The sequence below is a fragment of the Chaetodon trifascialis genome, chromosome 11 (genome assembly GCF_039877785.1).
Source record: "Chaetodon trifascialis isolate fChaTrf1 chromosome 11, fChaTrf1.hap1, whole genome shotgun sequence".
Classification (NCBI taxonomy): Eukaryota; Metazoa; Chordata; class Actinopteri; order Chaetodontiformes; family Chaetodontidae; genus Chaetodon; species Chaetodon trifascialis.
The window spans coordinates 7,466,943-7,482,236 of record NC_092066.1 but is presented as its reverse complement, the minus strand read 5'-3'; the positions used below and the strand labels follow the sequence as shown (position 1 = coordinate 7,482,236).

The following is a 15,294-nucleotide window of genomic DNA, read 5'->3' as shown; positions in this document are numbered from 1 at the left end:
GCCCTTACACTGGGACAAAAAAGGACCCTTCCCTGTCACTGATGAGAGTCTCTACTGGCTTTCTCTGGATTTTAGCTCCAGCAATATTAAAGCGTCTATTCTGGAAATGTTGGGCAAATATGTCTTAAACTACTTCTGTGTAATTTCGATTAAAAAACTGGACATATAGTTGCACAATCACGCCTCATTCAATTTTCATAATGCCTAATTTAATAGTTGTTCACAAGGTCTGAGAGTTTCTAGAGGCGATGAGTCACATCATTATCTTAACACTGGGAAAAGCCCGCTGAGTGGTCTCGCCTCCAGCTTCCAAGCTCAGTCGATTCTCAATGGATGTTTTCAAGAATTAAATCTTGTTTGGAAAAGACTTGTGACATCCAGTCTGAATTTGTGGGGGCAGGTTCAGTCCCTAATTATTCCCTCCACTCACCTTGTGTCTTCAGAGGCTGAACCCGTTTTAAAGCAGTCAAAGGCACCCTGCATAATAGCGTGAGCTAAAACTCGACAAAAATGAAAATGTGTGGAGGTCAAGTTGGTCATTTCGCAGGATCTCCATAAATCGGCTCAAGTTCCTTTTCACTTATAGAAACAGCGGCTGCAAACTCTGTGTCCACATCAGAAGTGCAGGGACTCGGACTTCCTGCTATTGATCTGGATAACATGAGAGGAAGAGATGTGGCGCGGGCCAGCTAATCATATTGATACTGCAGCACTGAGCTGACATTTCGACGCACCTCGGCTGTCTGAGCGAGCTGGTACAAATCGACAAACAAAATGCGCTAAAATTCACCCCCTCACATTTCACCTCCTCTGGTGACAGCTCCCATTCAGAGACAGAGGCAGACCTTGCAGGAGAAACTCAATTGAGTGATGGGGAACCACTTGCAGTACAAACATATGGATTAGCAGTCACCACTGTAATGAATATCTCTCTGCTGTCTGTGCTTCGGTGGCATATTCTCCCTCACAAACATACAAATACACCCCCCCCCCCCCCACACACACACACAGTTATGTTTCCATCACTTCAGAAGACATTACATTGACTTACACTAATTTCCCTGACTCCTACCTGCCTAAACCTAACCCTTAGCCTCACCTTAAACCTTAAAGCCTTCACCCTGAAATCTAATGAATTACATTATGGGGACTTGCATTTGGTCCCCTCAATCTGACTGTGTAATGTCCCCACAACATGAGTAATACACGTCCACACACACAGACGGACTGCAGGATTGACTATCATCTGCTTCTGCTTTGAAACTTGCTCTTCACATGTCGTCACCTGGCCTTTTGCAGAGGACACAGAACTCTTATCAAGACACACCCCACCCCCCACCCCCCTGCCCCCCCGCACACGCACACGCACACGCACACACACACACACACACACACACACACACACACACACACACACACACAGTGAGTAATGTCTCATTTTAAGTCCTGACCTTTCAGGGTTTTACTAACTAGTAATGATAGTGCTAGAGGAAGCTGAAATTTGCCTGCTGCCGGATCTCATCATATTTGTCAAGCTCCTGCTCTGTTTGGCATTAGACATCAGTCTGGCTGGGTGGTGGGAGGTTGACTCACTCACCATATGTGGATGTCTGTGTGCGTATGTGAGAGTGAAATAGACTAAAAGAGGATGTGTATTTATGCAAAGAGTGGACAAAATAACTGAAAATGTGGCAACACCGTGTGTCTAATCAGGAGTACAGCCGGCTTTCCGTGATGCTTTGTCTCATTAAATGTCACTTTAAATACCGTTGTTTTCAGGACTGATGCAGAAGCTGTTTAATGAATTCAATTCATTGCTAGCTTCCTAACACGGCGTTGGAAAAAGTCATTTGGAAATCGCAACAGACATTTATATCGCATATGTAGTGCTAATTGTCATTCAACTAAACAGCTACTCTTCTGGAGAGCGGAGGTTGTAATTGTGATTTATATCCAGTATTTAAAGACTAATTGAACACAAAAATGCCTTTCAAGCCACTGACAGATGAATATATGCTAAACAAGGAAAATTCATTCAATAGCATGAGTGTCAGTAATGCAGAGGAAAACTCTGCATGCAGCAGTGGAGCCAAACACTCTCTGATGGTGTGGAAGTCACACAAAGCTGACTCCACCCCATTTGATTGTGTTATACTAAACATTTCAGTGTACCCTGACATAAAGTGGGCAAAAAATGTTTCCACCCCCACTGGTGGAGGGCGGTTTGGTTTCTACATCTCTCTCCACGGTGCTGGCAAGCCCATTGATTCTCAGATGTGTGTAGGAGGTGGGGACAGGATGAGAGGTTGTTTCATTTCTCTTTAAGTTCCTCATGTTGTGGTGTTTCCATTATTTCCCTCCTGCGTATGTATGTGCAGCCATGACCCTGAGATCAAAGCAGGAGAGCATGGTCATCTGTCAAAGAGCTCTGACACTGCCAGTCTATAGAGAGGTATCGGCAAGGATGTGTTAATCCTCGTTGACATCAGCTGAATGCGTGATAGAAATCATCTTATCTAACACATCTGCGCTGCAGAAACTCTCAAAGGTGCAAATAAATGAGCTGTGTTCCGAAAGGACACAGCGTGCCCACAGTTTGCCTAAATGATTGATTGCATCGATGGCTCAAAATTAAAACAGATGATGGTACATTTGAAGGATTCTAAGTCATTCAAGACTTGACAAAACAACTGCTTTTTTTAAGACTCACCGCAGACACTGAATGATGACCTGAGCTTCAGGTAATGACTGACCCGCCAAGCCTGCCTCCCCCAAAAATCAATGTGTAGGATTTTAGAAATGACTCTTACATTTACGATCTCGTTTACTTCCTGTCTGTAGTCTAGGGACTCTCCTTCATTAGGGCACTGTATGCACACACTAATAAAGAACCACATACTGGCAGGGCTCCACGCTGATTTATTTCCTCCAAGGAATTCATGAGCATGATTCTGTGATGGTAATTAAATAAACCCATCCCAATTTTCAATCTCAAGTTGCCCATGTGCTCCTTCCTTGCGTTTATTATCTTGTATGTATTTTTAGGAGCACGCGGGTGTTGCTTGGTGACAATCCTCTTAACTCCAACTTCAGAGTTTTCATTATAGTGCCGTGGCTTTCGAGAGCCAAATCAGAAAGAGCAAACACAAATGAGGCACTCTATGTCTATGAAACCTTGGCACGGTTTTGCAAAAATAAATATGTAGCAATCAAGCATTGAGCTCTCTGAACAGTTTCTAAATAATGAATGAAACAGAATTTGCAATTTTATGAAAATCTAAATGTAGCTACACTGTGCATGTTCATATAATATTCCTTATTTTTAGTGGAGGGTCTGCACGTGTTCTCATTATGTGCAAAGTTGCCACAGTAACTCTACCATAAGTGGCAAACAAACAACAGGAGGGAAAATGGGGACTGGTAAAAAGCTGTCGTGGATCTTTACTCGGACGATTTTGAAGTAATTCATGCGGAAGTTTTTAGAGATTGCTGAAGACTCTGCAGAAGGGAAGCAACATGAAGCGATACTGTCCACACAACCAAAATATCCTTTGAAGTCCCTGTGACTTTGATCAGGCTGACAAATCCTGCTTTAAAGTAGGACCGGGCGCCTATATGCCTTCAGGCTTTGTTTGGTGTAATGTTACTTCCCTGGTGTCAAGCTCCATAATGTATACACACAGTATGTATGTCAGGAAACTCCATATCTGGACGCATGTGAACTTTCAAGCACTGGCTCTCTAGTATTTTGTAGAGTCAGCTTCAGCGGCTCAAAGTTTTACAAGACCGTCACTTATTTTCCTCCTTGTATTGCAGCTCTCCTCTTTCATAGCAGCCGCTGGTTCATTGGTTGGTAGGTAGTAGTAAAGGGTGCGGTATCACATAAGAAGGAAACCTTCTACTCTACTATAATCTGCTGCATGAAAATGTGTTTTGAACAGGAAAATTGCCTCTTTCTCCACTACTTTATCACTAATATATTATTATCAATATTATCATTTTGCACATTTAAAGGTCCAGTGTGTGGGATTTAGTGGCATCTAGTGGTGCAGACTGCGACCAACTGAAAGCCCCTTGCGTCATCTCTCCCTTTCCAAACGTGCAGGAGAAGCTACAACTTCTGAAAAGTCACTCTCTGTTTGGTTTGTCCACTCTGGGACACTGTCGACAGCTGATTATACACTAATGAAAACATAACGATGAATATTATACTCCATTTCTGTCATATTCTGCAAACAGATCCCCCTAAATCTGACACAGTGGTCCTTTAAAAAATTTAAAGTAATTGACTTCACATGCCGTTTATTATTGATAAATTCTATAATATATGATGAAATCTTTGTATATGGACATGTCAATAAGTTAGTACATCATAAAGAATTAACTGTTAATGAAGGACATCAGTGATTGGCTGCTTTATTTCTCAGTGTTTTACAGTAAGTGACACTGTGTCTCTCCTTACCCGCGACTTCTCCTCCAGTCTGGTCATCATGACAATGGTGCTGGATCTTTGCTCCCACACCATCCTCCAGAAGTCGCTCAGTGTCTCTGGCAGCGGCCCCTGTGTGGCGATGTAGGCGTTCTGCTTCCTGTAGCCGTCAATGTAGTTGGCATTGATGTAGTCACTGCCAGGAACGGCTGTAGCAAAGGCATATTACGCACAGTATGGTTTATTTGATCTAATAAGGTTTCTCAGATGGAGATCTGAATCATTTTAATCAAAATGCACGATAGAATATCAGCATGCACATTAACACTCATGGTCCAAGGACAATCTGCCTCTCAATTGCTTATAATGCATGGCATTTCCAAAACAAATTGATAAAAAGGGTACATGTGCTTTATGTATAAAACTGGAGATTTCTGTAGAGCAGCTGCAAGCAGGAAAACTGTCCTTAATGTGCTTGTGAAGAAGCTCTCGATCGATGGCAACCTTAGTCACTGGCTATCTGAGGGGTTAAGTGGTAACATGAGGTCTTACCGTCAACAGAGGTGAGCACCACTCTGGAGTGATCATAGGCAATGACGTTTGCATAGCGATTCTTTGGCTTGTTGACTTCCATGTTGGAGTTCTCCCAGGTAAACTGCTGGCCTGGATCAATGGACTGTGAGAGAGGGCAGGAAAGAAATGAGACAGAAACACAGAGAGAGAGCGATTATGAGAGAGTCGGCAAAGAGACACAGACAGACGGAAAGGCAAGAGAAGAAAATGGAAGCTCAAAAGGAGGCTCTTATGTGTTACATGGACACAATGGAACAGGACAGGAGGGTAAGGGAATAAAGGAAAATTACCCCACTGTCTGCACTCGCCCATTAAGCCGCAATATACTATGAACAACAAAGCCTTTAAATGGAACATATACCAACAGCACGTCTCTTAAAAAGCCACAGTGGAGCGCTACAGGTGAGTGCATACTGTGGAGGAGATTGTGCAGACTCTAATACTGCTGGCTACGCTGTTGGTGCCTGAGCAGGTACATTATATGCATGACACTTGATGCCTTGAATTCTAATGAAGAAGAAATATAAAGGCACTGGTTTCGGTGATTGAAATCAAGTGAGAAAAAATAAAATCAAATAAAATCCATCATCTGCAGATTGAGCCAGGAGAGAACATATTCGTCCAATTTCTGAAGCCAACAGGATAAGAATGTTCTTTTTAGCCGGGAAATGAGTAAAGATTTTTGCCGAAGCTCGCAGGCAACCACAAACACTCCTTCTCTCCCTTTAGAAAGGTCCTATTGAATTACCTCATTCTGAGAAGTCACATGCATGACTTCTTGCGGAAACCATGATTTCTCTCATCCTCAGTCTGCCTTTCTTTTCTCATCTTCTATTTCTGTTGCCGTCTCCTATCTCGTATTTTTGTCTCACCCACTCCCTTTCAGCCCCCTCCCTGCTTCTAACCCTTTCTATTTTACATCATTTGTCTCTGAGGTTAAGACGACAGTAGACTGCATACATATTGATCGGGGGAGATATGTGACGGCCTCCCATCCCTTGGCTCGATAATGTCACAGAGTCTCTTGTTATTCCGTATCGATCTCCCTCAGCTCACGTCGGAACCATGTCCACTAATTCCCCAGACCTTTTGCCTCGCAAATCCAGCAGGAATCAGAAGACACAAAAATTCCTTCACTTACTTAACGCGGCTGCAGCACTAATTTAATTATTAGAGGTTATGTCATGTCTAGACTTGACAGCTCACACATACTGATAATAATCATCGGATGGTGGATAAAATAAAGGGTGCAAGGTGAGGCCTCGAGGGGGTGGAGATTAGGATCCTGGGTGAAAAAATCTTTTTTTTGTTGCTGTCCTGGTGTTAAGCTACACACTAGTTTGCCTTTCTATAAAAATCAAGATAGTGTCCGTACATCTGGGAACCACAGGCACAGCAAATTGGCTTTCCATTGCTTTTGAGCTCTGACAATATCGTCCTATGGAGACAAGTGGCTCCTACGTGGATAAAAATACGGCATAAAAGTTATATACAAGCTATTGAGGACTCACAGTTTATTTTCACAGAGAGCCATGTGCATATTATTTGCTTCCGAACGAGATATGAAAAATATGGAGACGCTCAAATGTGAAAAAATCTTTCACCACAGCTCCAAATTGCTCAGCAGTGAGAGTCATGTGTGTATAGGCCTATTGCTGCTGATGAGCTCAGCACCGCCAATTTCTCTGCCCATGCCCGCTAGTACGAAGAGAAAGATTTCATATGCAGTCACAACATGTCATATCCATTTGAGAGCTCAGTGAGCACAGCGGGCACACTAGACTGATGACAACTAGCAAACAAGTTAGGTAGAGATGGTTAGAAAGAGGTGAGAAGCAAACGCCCAAGGTATTCTCGCTGACACACTGGAAATGCTTTCAAATGAACATAATGATGCGATGACGACTGCAGCGTGATATTGCTTCCTGCGATAAAAAGACTTGTCAGGGGGGAGCTGCAGCTCGCCTGATTGACAAATTCTGCTCATTACGCAGTGTGCTCATTGCTCAGTGTGATGCGGACTGGCGTTGGTGCTGAAGGAAGTGTCAGGCCGCCTAAAACATCAGGCAGAGGAAGTGGTGAAGCCTCTGCAAATTCCGCGCCTCGGGGTAAGGCGCGACGGGAGCAGCCGGCGAACGTGACTGTGACAAAGCGCCATGAGCTCTGCCACAGTGTCTTGGCTGGCACAGAGATGGGCAGCCATCTGCCGGGCCGCGGAGGGGGTCTTCCCTGGCTTGGAATGGTGTAGGGAGAGAATGGGGCCGGGCTGGTTGCCTGCAGTCGTACAAGCCACTTCTCTGGCTTGATTCGTTTACACTAACTCAACAGGCCGGGAGGGCGATGTGCTGGAGAGGCACTGAGCAGCACAAGAAAGCATTTAATTGAGTGCAGATTTTTTACCAAGGCCTAATTATCTCCCCAGTTAGCTGTTAATTTCACACTGAACCAGATAAAAAAAAACCCCATTAGAATTATATACCATATCATAAAATGTGCATCCAAACATATAATTAACGTATATTTTGTCATCATAATGGTTTCTTTTAGTTCATACAAACGGTACTTTTTCATTGCTCTGCTGTTGTACTAGAATGCATTAGATTCAGCTGGGAGAACAACAGCAGAGAAAAAATTATGTATGAAATCATATTAAGAGAAAATACACAAACTTTGTATGTTAACAGCAGAATGTTAACAACAGGGTTCAAAAGGTTTTCTTCATGCGAGCGATACCACCAGGTGGATGATGCGGTTACGTAAAGCCATGAAATAGGTGTTATTTTCGCTGTTAACGCTGGACAGAGCAGATCGACCATAAAAGTTTGGGCTCTGGGTGAAGCTTGGGGAAAGGTGATGAGGTCACCGAAATAAATGTGTTATTTGTCTCTGTGAGAAATCGCACAGAACATTTCACGCTGTAGCAACATACAGACAACAGACTGAGGCAATCACATAACCTTTAAGGTGAAGGTAAAAAAAAAAAAAAATGAAAATCATCCCATCTGAAATCATCCCAACAGCCTCGTTGGATCCATCAATGTGAGGAGTAGAGATGATTAGACCAAACAGATCGAACCATCAGAACAAATAAATAAAAGACAACTCTTGTTTTTTCTGTATTTGAGGCTGCGTCTTCCTCTTCATCTGGCCTCGCTTCATCCCCACACCAACTATGCGCCACTTTAAATGCAAATTTGCTCCAGTTTTTTTTGGTGAAAGAACACTGACAAGAGATAATCCCTCACTGAGTTGCATCGGAGAGAGCGCCTGCAAAATAACATTCTTAGGGGAAACATCAAGACACACACAGATTGCTTAAGCAACTCGCCACCTGCTAGTTTTGTGGAAAAGCATCTCACAGTATTTAATGTAAGTGTTGATTTCCTGGTGGGATTGGTAATAGAGTTGTAAAAATGACTGAAGAATGTCTGTGAAAGAAGTCTTCCATAATCCATTAGAATACATGCATATGGGATCAAAGAGGCATAAACATAAAAGTTCCTCCCAGACACCACAACAAAGAAACACATTTATATGCTGGAAAGAGAGGGACGCGGTGATACAGCATTAGTGCAGAGCTCGTACCTCATACTCCTGGGAAAACCGGAGGCCGTCGTTGGCCTTCAGTCGCTCTATGTGGTCAGCCAGGTCGATGACAGGGATGGGCGGGTGCTCCCTCATTCCTGGGAGAGGAAAAGCAGGAAGAGGAAGAGGGGAGAAGAGCAGAGAGAAGAGAGTGAGATCGGGCTGTTCGTACGTCAGGCATGCACATGGACTAGCACAAGCACTGGTTGGACCACAAGGTGAGTGAAGCTGCCAGTGGGACCATGAGGTGGCTGCGTAACGGTGAGGAGAGTGCACTTTGTTCAACAATGCATGAACAGAAGGAGAGCCGAGAGAGAGAGAGTACAGAGGAGGGAGGGAGGGAGGGAGGGAGGGAGGGAGAGAGAGAGGGAGAGGGAGGGAGAGGGGAGAGAGAGAGAGAGAGAGAGAGAGAGAGAGAGAGAGAGAGAGAGAGAGAGAGAGAGAGAGAGAGAGAGAGAGAGAGAGAGGCCACAAGTTGAAACAGGTTGGTGACATTTGGTGACATTTGGTGATATCGTCATGCTAAGTGAGGACAGAGGTGGGGCTGGCACGGCAATGCACATGAGTGACTGGGTGAGCATGCTCCTGGAAGGAAGCAGGAGGCAGACATCTCTCCGACTGCACAACGCTCAATTGGTGGCAGAGGTGGGATCAGAGCAAGAACCCACAAGTCTCTACAAATCAGTCACACTGTCACTTCCCAGAAACGGAAAAAAAACTGACTGGTCACCAGCCAAAACTCATTTCTTTGAAAATCTCTTTCCCAACAATAGACTATCTTTCGGCCCAGCCTGGAGCGCTTGGGCTGGATTAATTTCAAACAACCCCCCTGCCGCTCTCTAGATTTCTCATCGCCGGGTTATTGGATGATTTATTGCTAATCTACCGACACAAATTCCCCCTGTGCCTCTGAACTTGGCAAGGCTCTGCGCTTAAACGGATTGCTGGGAACTTGCCTTATGTGTTAAAAGTTAACTGTATGCGACGCATGAAGAAGCTCTAAAGTTATACACGGAGCATCATTAACCTTACACATCGCCTTGAAGTCACACACAGATCAGAAAGGCACTTTAAAGGTACACACATTAACATTAGTGCCTTTGGCCGAGCACATCTGTAAGGTCGTGGGTCATGCTTTCAGATGAGTGGCTGCTGCAAGCTCATTATTGCTGTAATGCTAATGACTGGTAACTATGGCCACCGCACAAGATGAGACCTGACCAATTACACTAATTTAACACTACCACACAGAGGGACCTCGGTGTGTATGTGTTTTTGTGTGTTCAGCCAGGTCTTTTACAGCCATGTTGTTGGCTCAATGAAGAGTGAAGCCATTGATAACAAGGCTAATGCCCAGCGAGTGTAACTGTCCGCACTGCTCAACTATCCATGAAACCATCTAGTCCCTCTGCTTCCACATCAAAAAGGTGTTGCGGGAAGTTCACAGCTAAGAGAGGACATTGTTGCATCCTTGGAGCGCCAGAGGCTACAAGCTTGTGGGCTTGTGATGTCTGTCAGGATTTCAACAGGGGGGAATGGGATCAGGAGTGAGAGCGAGAGGCTGCATGTGTGGGAAATACACAATAGGTGAGAGAGCAGACTAACTTGGAGTGTTGGGGCAGCGATGAGAGCTGGGACCTGTGGAGAGAGGAGAGTGAAGGAGGGAGGAAGAAGAACACTCAATCAATGGAGATGGCTCAGGATCAGACCTTGGCCAAACAGTATCTGCAAATAACCCTTTAAGCAAGTTGGAGTGCGCAGCGAGTGGTGTTTGCTCTCTCAGGACAATACAAGTAGTGTAGTTTAGGCTGTTAAACGGAAGAGCATACAGCGCTCGACTTTAACGTACTCGCCTGTGGTTGCTCAGTGTAAACTGCTTCACTCAATAAAGGACACTGCATGTTTGATCTTTTAAGCGTTAAAGAAGTTTTTTATTTTCTTACAGCTTACCAAATTTTTGTTTTTGGTTATGAAAATAGAAGTATCACCAAAGTAATTAGTGAGATGTGAGAACAGAGATGCGTGTGGACAGACTGCCACACATTCTCACCACTTTATTTTCAGGTACACTACAAGCGAGTACATCTGAAATGTTGGTAATATCCCCTCATTACACATGAATAACTCCACCAGCAGTAAGGATGGTTGGTTGGATGGTTCTGTAAATATTGTTGGATGTTTACAACAATGTGATCAATAATAAGTTTCTCTTTCAAAAAGGTTTAGATAACCAGAAAGTTTGTTTTAAGACCTTGATAGGTGTCTGACTGCTGGTGGTCTTTGCTCCATTGGACTTAACAATGTTCCCATATATCAAATATTAACTTGGTGAGAACAATCTTATGTATCACTGACAGTAATGATGCTCAACACTACAACCCCGGTATGAAAGCCTTTTCCCCTTTAATATACTCCTCTCTGAGCACTTACTGTAAATTGCACTTCTCTGTGAATGGCACCACATACTTTATGTGAAGTGTCAAACATAAGTGATGTCAGTTAAAGCCCCCCTCCAGTCAAAAATATGTTCTTTCTTCCAGTTCCTCCAGTAAACGTTTGAGCTTCACTGTGCAGAATGATATATGTGCAGGGTTTGACAGTAGACGGCTGTTATCACATTCATCTGCTCAAAGTGGAAAGTTTGTGCTCACTGAGAAGTGGGCCTACGAGCATGATTTGTGACATCACAAATAGTTTGCAAGCCAATCCTGGTCCAATATTCAACGCACACAAGCGTGCTGTGGAAACCTGCAGCCTGGAGTGACGAGTTTGAAGTGACACATATTTGTATAATGTGGAAAAACCATATCAGAAATAGATTACTAGCCAAAGTGCAGTGTTTCATATATATCTTAAAACACATCTGGAGGGGATCTTTAAAGTATTTGCAAATACTATCCGGGCCAGGTCTGCCAAGGATAAACCAGGTCAGTTACTCATAGAAACCACACGCCTGCTGCTTCGGTGCTAAAAGGTGCAGCCGAGGTCTGTTGAACAAACCAAGAAGCTGGAGGCATGAGCTGCAATCGGGTGGACCACTTAACAACAATCACAATCAGAGCAGGAATGGTCACCTGCTGTGAGCGAATGAAAGAGAGAAAGAGGACGGAGGAATGCGCTGTTCAATATTCACTCAGCTCGGCCTTGGAATCTCACACGCGTTTTCAGGAGCTAGACGCAGCCGTGGTGATTTCTGATAATCACCGCTCACTCAAACAGCAAGATGGCAAGGGAGAGAGAGAAGAAGATAAATGTTGACGTACAGAGAGAAGGTGGGGGACAGAGAGTGAGAGAGGGAGATTACCCTACAGCGGGAAATGGAAGACAAAAGAGGAAAGAGGTGGAGTGGGAGGATGGGAGAACAGGGCTCTTTTGGAGCGGCAGCACTGCTTAATTCCTCTGCAGGGGTTCAAAGGGGCTGTGTGTGTGTGTGCGTCTGTGTGTGTGTACGGCAAATGAGATCTTTAATAACCCGTGAGAAGGGATACACACACACACACACACACACACACACACACACACACACACACACACACACACACACAGAGAAAACACACAGAAACACGCACGAGCACGCGTGCACTGGGGTTGACATTTTCTCTCAGCTCCATTGTTCCCTCCGCCTGGCTCACCTTCACATCAGAGGCAGCAGGACTCATTACCAGCTAGGGGGAATGAAAGGAGCTCATGGAGGGAGGAGGAGTGAGGACGGGGGGGGGGGGAAGAGGAGGGACGAGATCAGGAGGAAAAAGGAAGAAGGCTGGTGCTGAGGCGGGCACCCTGACACAACCCCCCCCCCCCCCCCCCCCGTCAAACCCACCCCTCATCACCACCGCGTGTGGATGGAATGTGAATTCACTCTGCTGATATCGTCCAGAGCTGGATATGATGGCAAACACGATTTTCTGATTCTCTCTTACTGACCAATTTTTCTATTTTTTTGAGAACTGGTCAGATTCACAGCCTGAGGATAAATAACCTCTAAGCAGGACACTACACTGCTACAAAGCACTAATAAACAAGAGCTCCCTCAAACGAGCAGGCAGGCAGGCAGGCAGGCGTTCACTGCTGAGGGAGGCTGCTTCTTCAAATGCTGTGTAGTTCAGCTGGGAAAGAAAATCATTCCAAGATGCAATATCCAGTATTTGAGGATAAATACAAATATAAGATATTAAGGAACACTTGAAAAGACACCTTCAGATATTTTCTTTCAGTGCTGAGGATAGGATCATCTGATGAATTTCAGGCAGGATTTTCATTTTGGAAACGAAGCTCCTCAAAATTTTTTACTCAAATTTTTTATGAAAGAAATGTTGACTGCACCCTTTTCCAGCCTTGATTAAAAGTCACACAGTACGATACAGGCATTCACAGAATACTTAACAAACTTGGCCCAATGCAACGAACTTTGATCATTTTACCACTGAGCAGGTCTGTAAGAGCAAGCAGAAGGACAGTCGGTCCGACTGGAAAACAAATATGGACGTCTTCAGTCACCCAAGGTCTATTGTTCAGTGTTACTAAACCCAAATCTAATGGATATGGTGTTGCATTGTCATTAGAGAGTATTTCAATCCTCACATGACTAACCGTAATCATGCAGCCATTAAGTCCATAACATTAATTCATTTTTCAATGGCTGAGCGAAAGCAGAGCAAACCCTATGATGCAGCTACAGGTTAGGCTGAGGTTGATTACCTGGGGTCTGGTAGTTGAGTCGTCTCATCTCCACAGGATCAGAGGAGTTCGCCAGCAGGGAGTCCTTCACCCCGCCTGAGTGCTCATCTTTGGGTAGAGGTGATGCCCGCTTCCTGAGGTGGCAGAAACAGACATTAAGGCGTTGAGTGCATCACGCCGAGACCACCTGCACGCTTTACAAGAGCTCTAACGTAGCCATCAATTCCTCAAGCTAACTGCAGGGGGACATGACAGGATAATTAAGAATGACATCAATGTTTCCTCTCTCTGGTTAGACAAAGGGACTGAAGGAAAAGCACACATTTTTGCTGTGTTGCACTCTTGATGAGGCTAATGGCACAGTTAATCGTTCTAAAAACTAGTTCTGAGGACCAACACTTCAAGAAGTAGGTAGCTAGGCATTGCCCCCATTAGTTTGCCAACTGGAGTTTAATGTGTTTGAAGAAACGGCATCATTTTCCTGGAGTGGGCTAGGTTTGGTTTGTTTGCTGCTGGATAGGTGACAGCTGCTGTGTGGGTATGTGTACATGAGTGTGTGTGTGTGTTTGTGTGTAGCAAAGATTTAAATGTGTGATTTTCGCTGCTGTGTGCGTGTGCTAACAACACATTGTGTTTACTGGCTTTCCAGATTGAGAGGAAAACAGGCGGATGCTGTAATTAGCTCATCAGCTGGGTGGCACAACACTGGGTAATTAGACCAGTTCGGCAGCACCTGCGTTGCCAGGCCCCGCCTAGCTGAGGCTAGCACAGTACAGAACAGCACAGCACAGCTCGGGCTGGCTCAGCTCAGTCGAGCGTAGCTCTGTCCATCAGGCCGAGAGAGGAGCAGAAAACGCAGCTTGCCTGTGTTCTAATGTTCAGACAGCCAGCATCTGTTGACATACACACACATGCAGGCGCACAGCTGTACGCTTTCCCACTTCTCTCACTTCCACAGCTACACACACTCACGCAGATACAGCTGCAGACTCACAAGCCTTCTGACTGCAAATGGAAATGGGCGGAAGGAAGCATCGGGGCGCCCTGTGGAAATTTCACATCTCATTGCACTCCATTTGCAAGTGGCGAGCGTTGGTTTTAGGCAGGAGCAGGGCCTTCTGTTGACGCCTGGCGTGGTGAGAATACATAGTGCTGGTGGTGCACACACACCCTTAACCCGGTCCACCTCAGCCGCTGGAGCTTGGGCCTCACCGCCACCTGTTATCTTATGCGGCAGGGGCTTAAGCTAATGCTAGCAGCGTGACGGCTAATCTATGACAAGCATCTTTTCCTCTCCAGCCGAGAGCTGAGCCAGACCGTATCCGGTTTTCCCAGAGATCACTGCTGCTGCTGGTGCTGGGCAAGGCCAGGGGGAGGAGGTGAAAGAGTTGGCATCTGTGATCTGTTCTCCACACCCCTCATCTCTCCCTCTGACCCAATCAGATAGCAATCTACATGACGCTTTAGTGCCGGGCTAAAGTAAACATGGCAGCAATCTCAATGGCGTTATTCATCTCAGGCTCAAAGTGAAGGTTAAGACGTGTGAGAATGTAAGTATGCACACACTTACACACACACACACACACACACATACACATATACAGACACATACACAGTGTGTGTGTGTGTGTGCAGTACAGGGTGCGCTTAATGAGGGTAGAACAGGGTCCTTTGTTGAGACTCCTGCCACGAGGAAGCAGGAAAGGGGGGGAAAAGTGGAGGAATGGGTCTCAGTGGAAAATGTCAGCTTAAAAGATGGGAACATTTCTTTTTCAGCAGTTTCCCTGTCTGGCATTTACTTCACAATGGCCCATTCAGCAGCAGGTGATGCCTTGGCATATTCAGATGGGGCCAATCCTGGAGGGGCACGCTGACACTGGCTGGATAATGAAACACAGCACGGAGACAAACCATGGCAGACAGGACGATCTGAGGAGGAGCTCTGGCACTAGATGTGGAACATGCACTGGTACACTGAAGTGACCCGGGGTTCCTTTGACCCCACCTATCAAGGGGTGCAGAGTCTGCTG

General features: G+C 45.2%; 1 protein-coding gene across 12 annotated transcripts in view; it reads right to left on the bottom strand.

The window, feature by feature from the left end:
- Positions 1–15,294, bottom strand: part of LOC139338632 (receptor-type tyrosine-protein phosphatase F) — a 162,684-nt gene that overhangs the window by 13,548 nt on the left and 133,842 nt on the right. For 8 of the 12 annotated variants that reach the window (XM_070973819.1, XM_070973822.1, XM_070973821.1 and 5 more), the window contains 5 exons: positions 13,286–13,398; positions 10,193–10,225; positions 8,588–8,685; positions 4,982–5,105; positions 4,463–4,638 (listed from right to left, as the gene is read on the bottom strand). In XM_070973819.1, coding sequence (XP_070829920.1) covers positions 4,463–4,638; positions 4,982–5,105; positions 8,588–8,685; positions 10,193–10,225; positions 13,286–13,398 — 544 coding nt within the window. The remainder of the gene's footprint in view (positions 1–4,462; positions 4,639–4,981; positions 5,106–8,587; positions 8,686–10,192; positions 10,226–13,285; positions 13,399–15,294) is intronic. The other 4 variants (XM_070973823.1, XM_070973825.1, XM_070973829.1 and 1 more) reach the window with 1 other exon arrangement.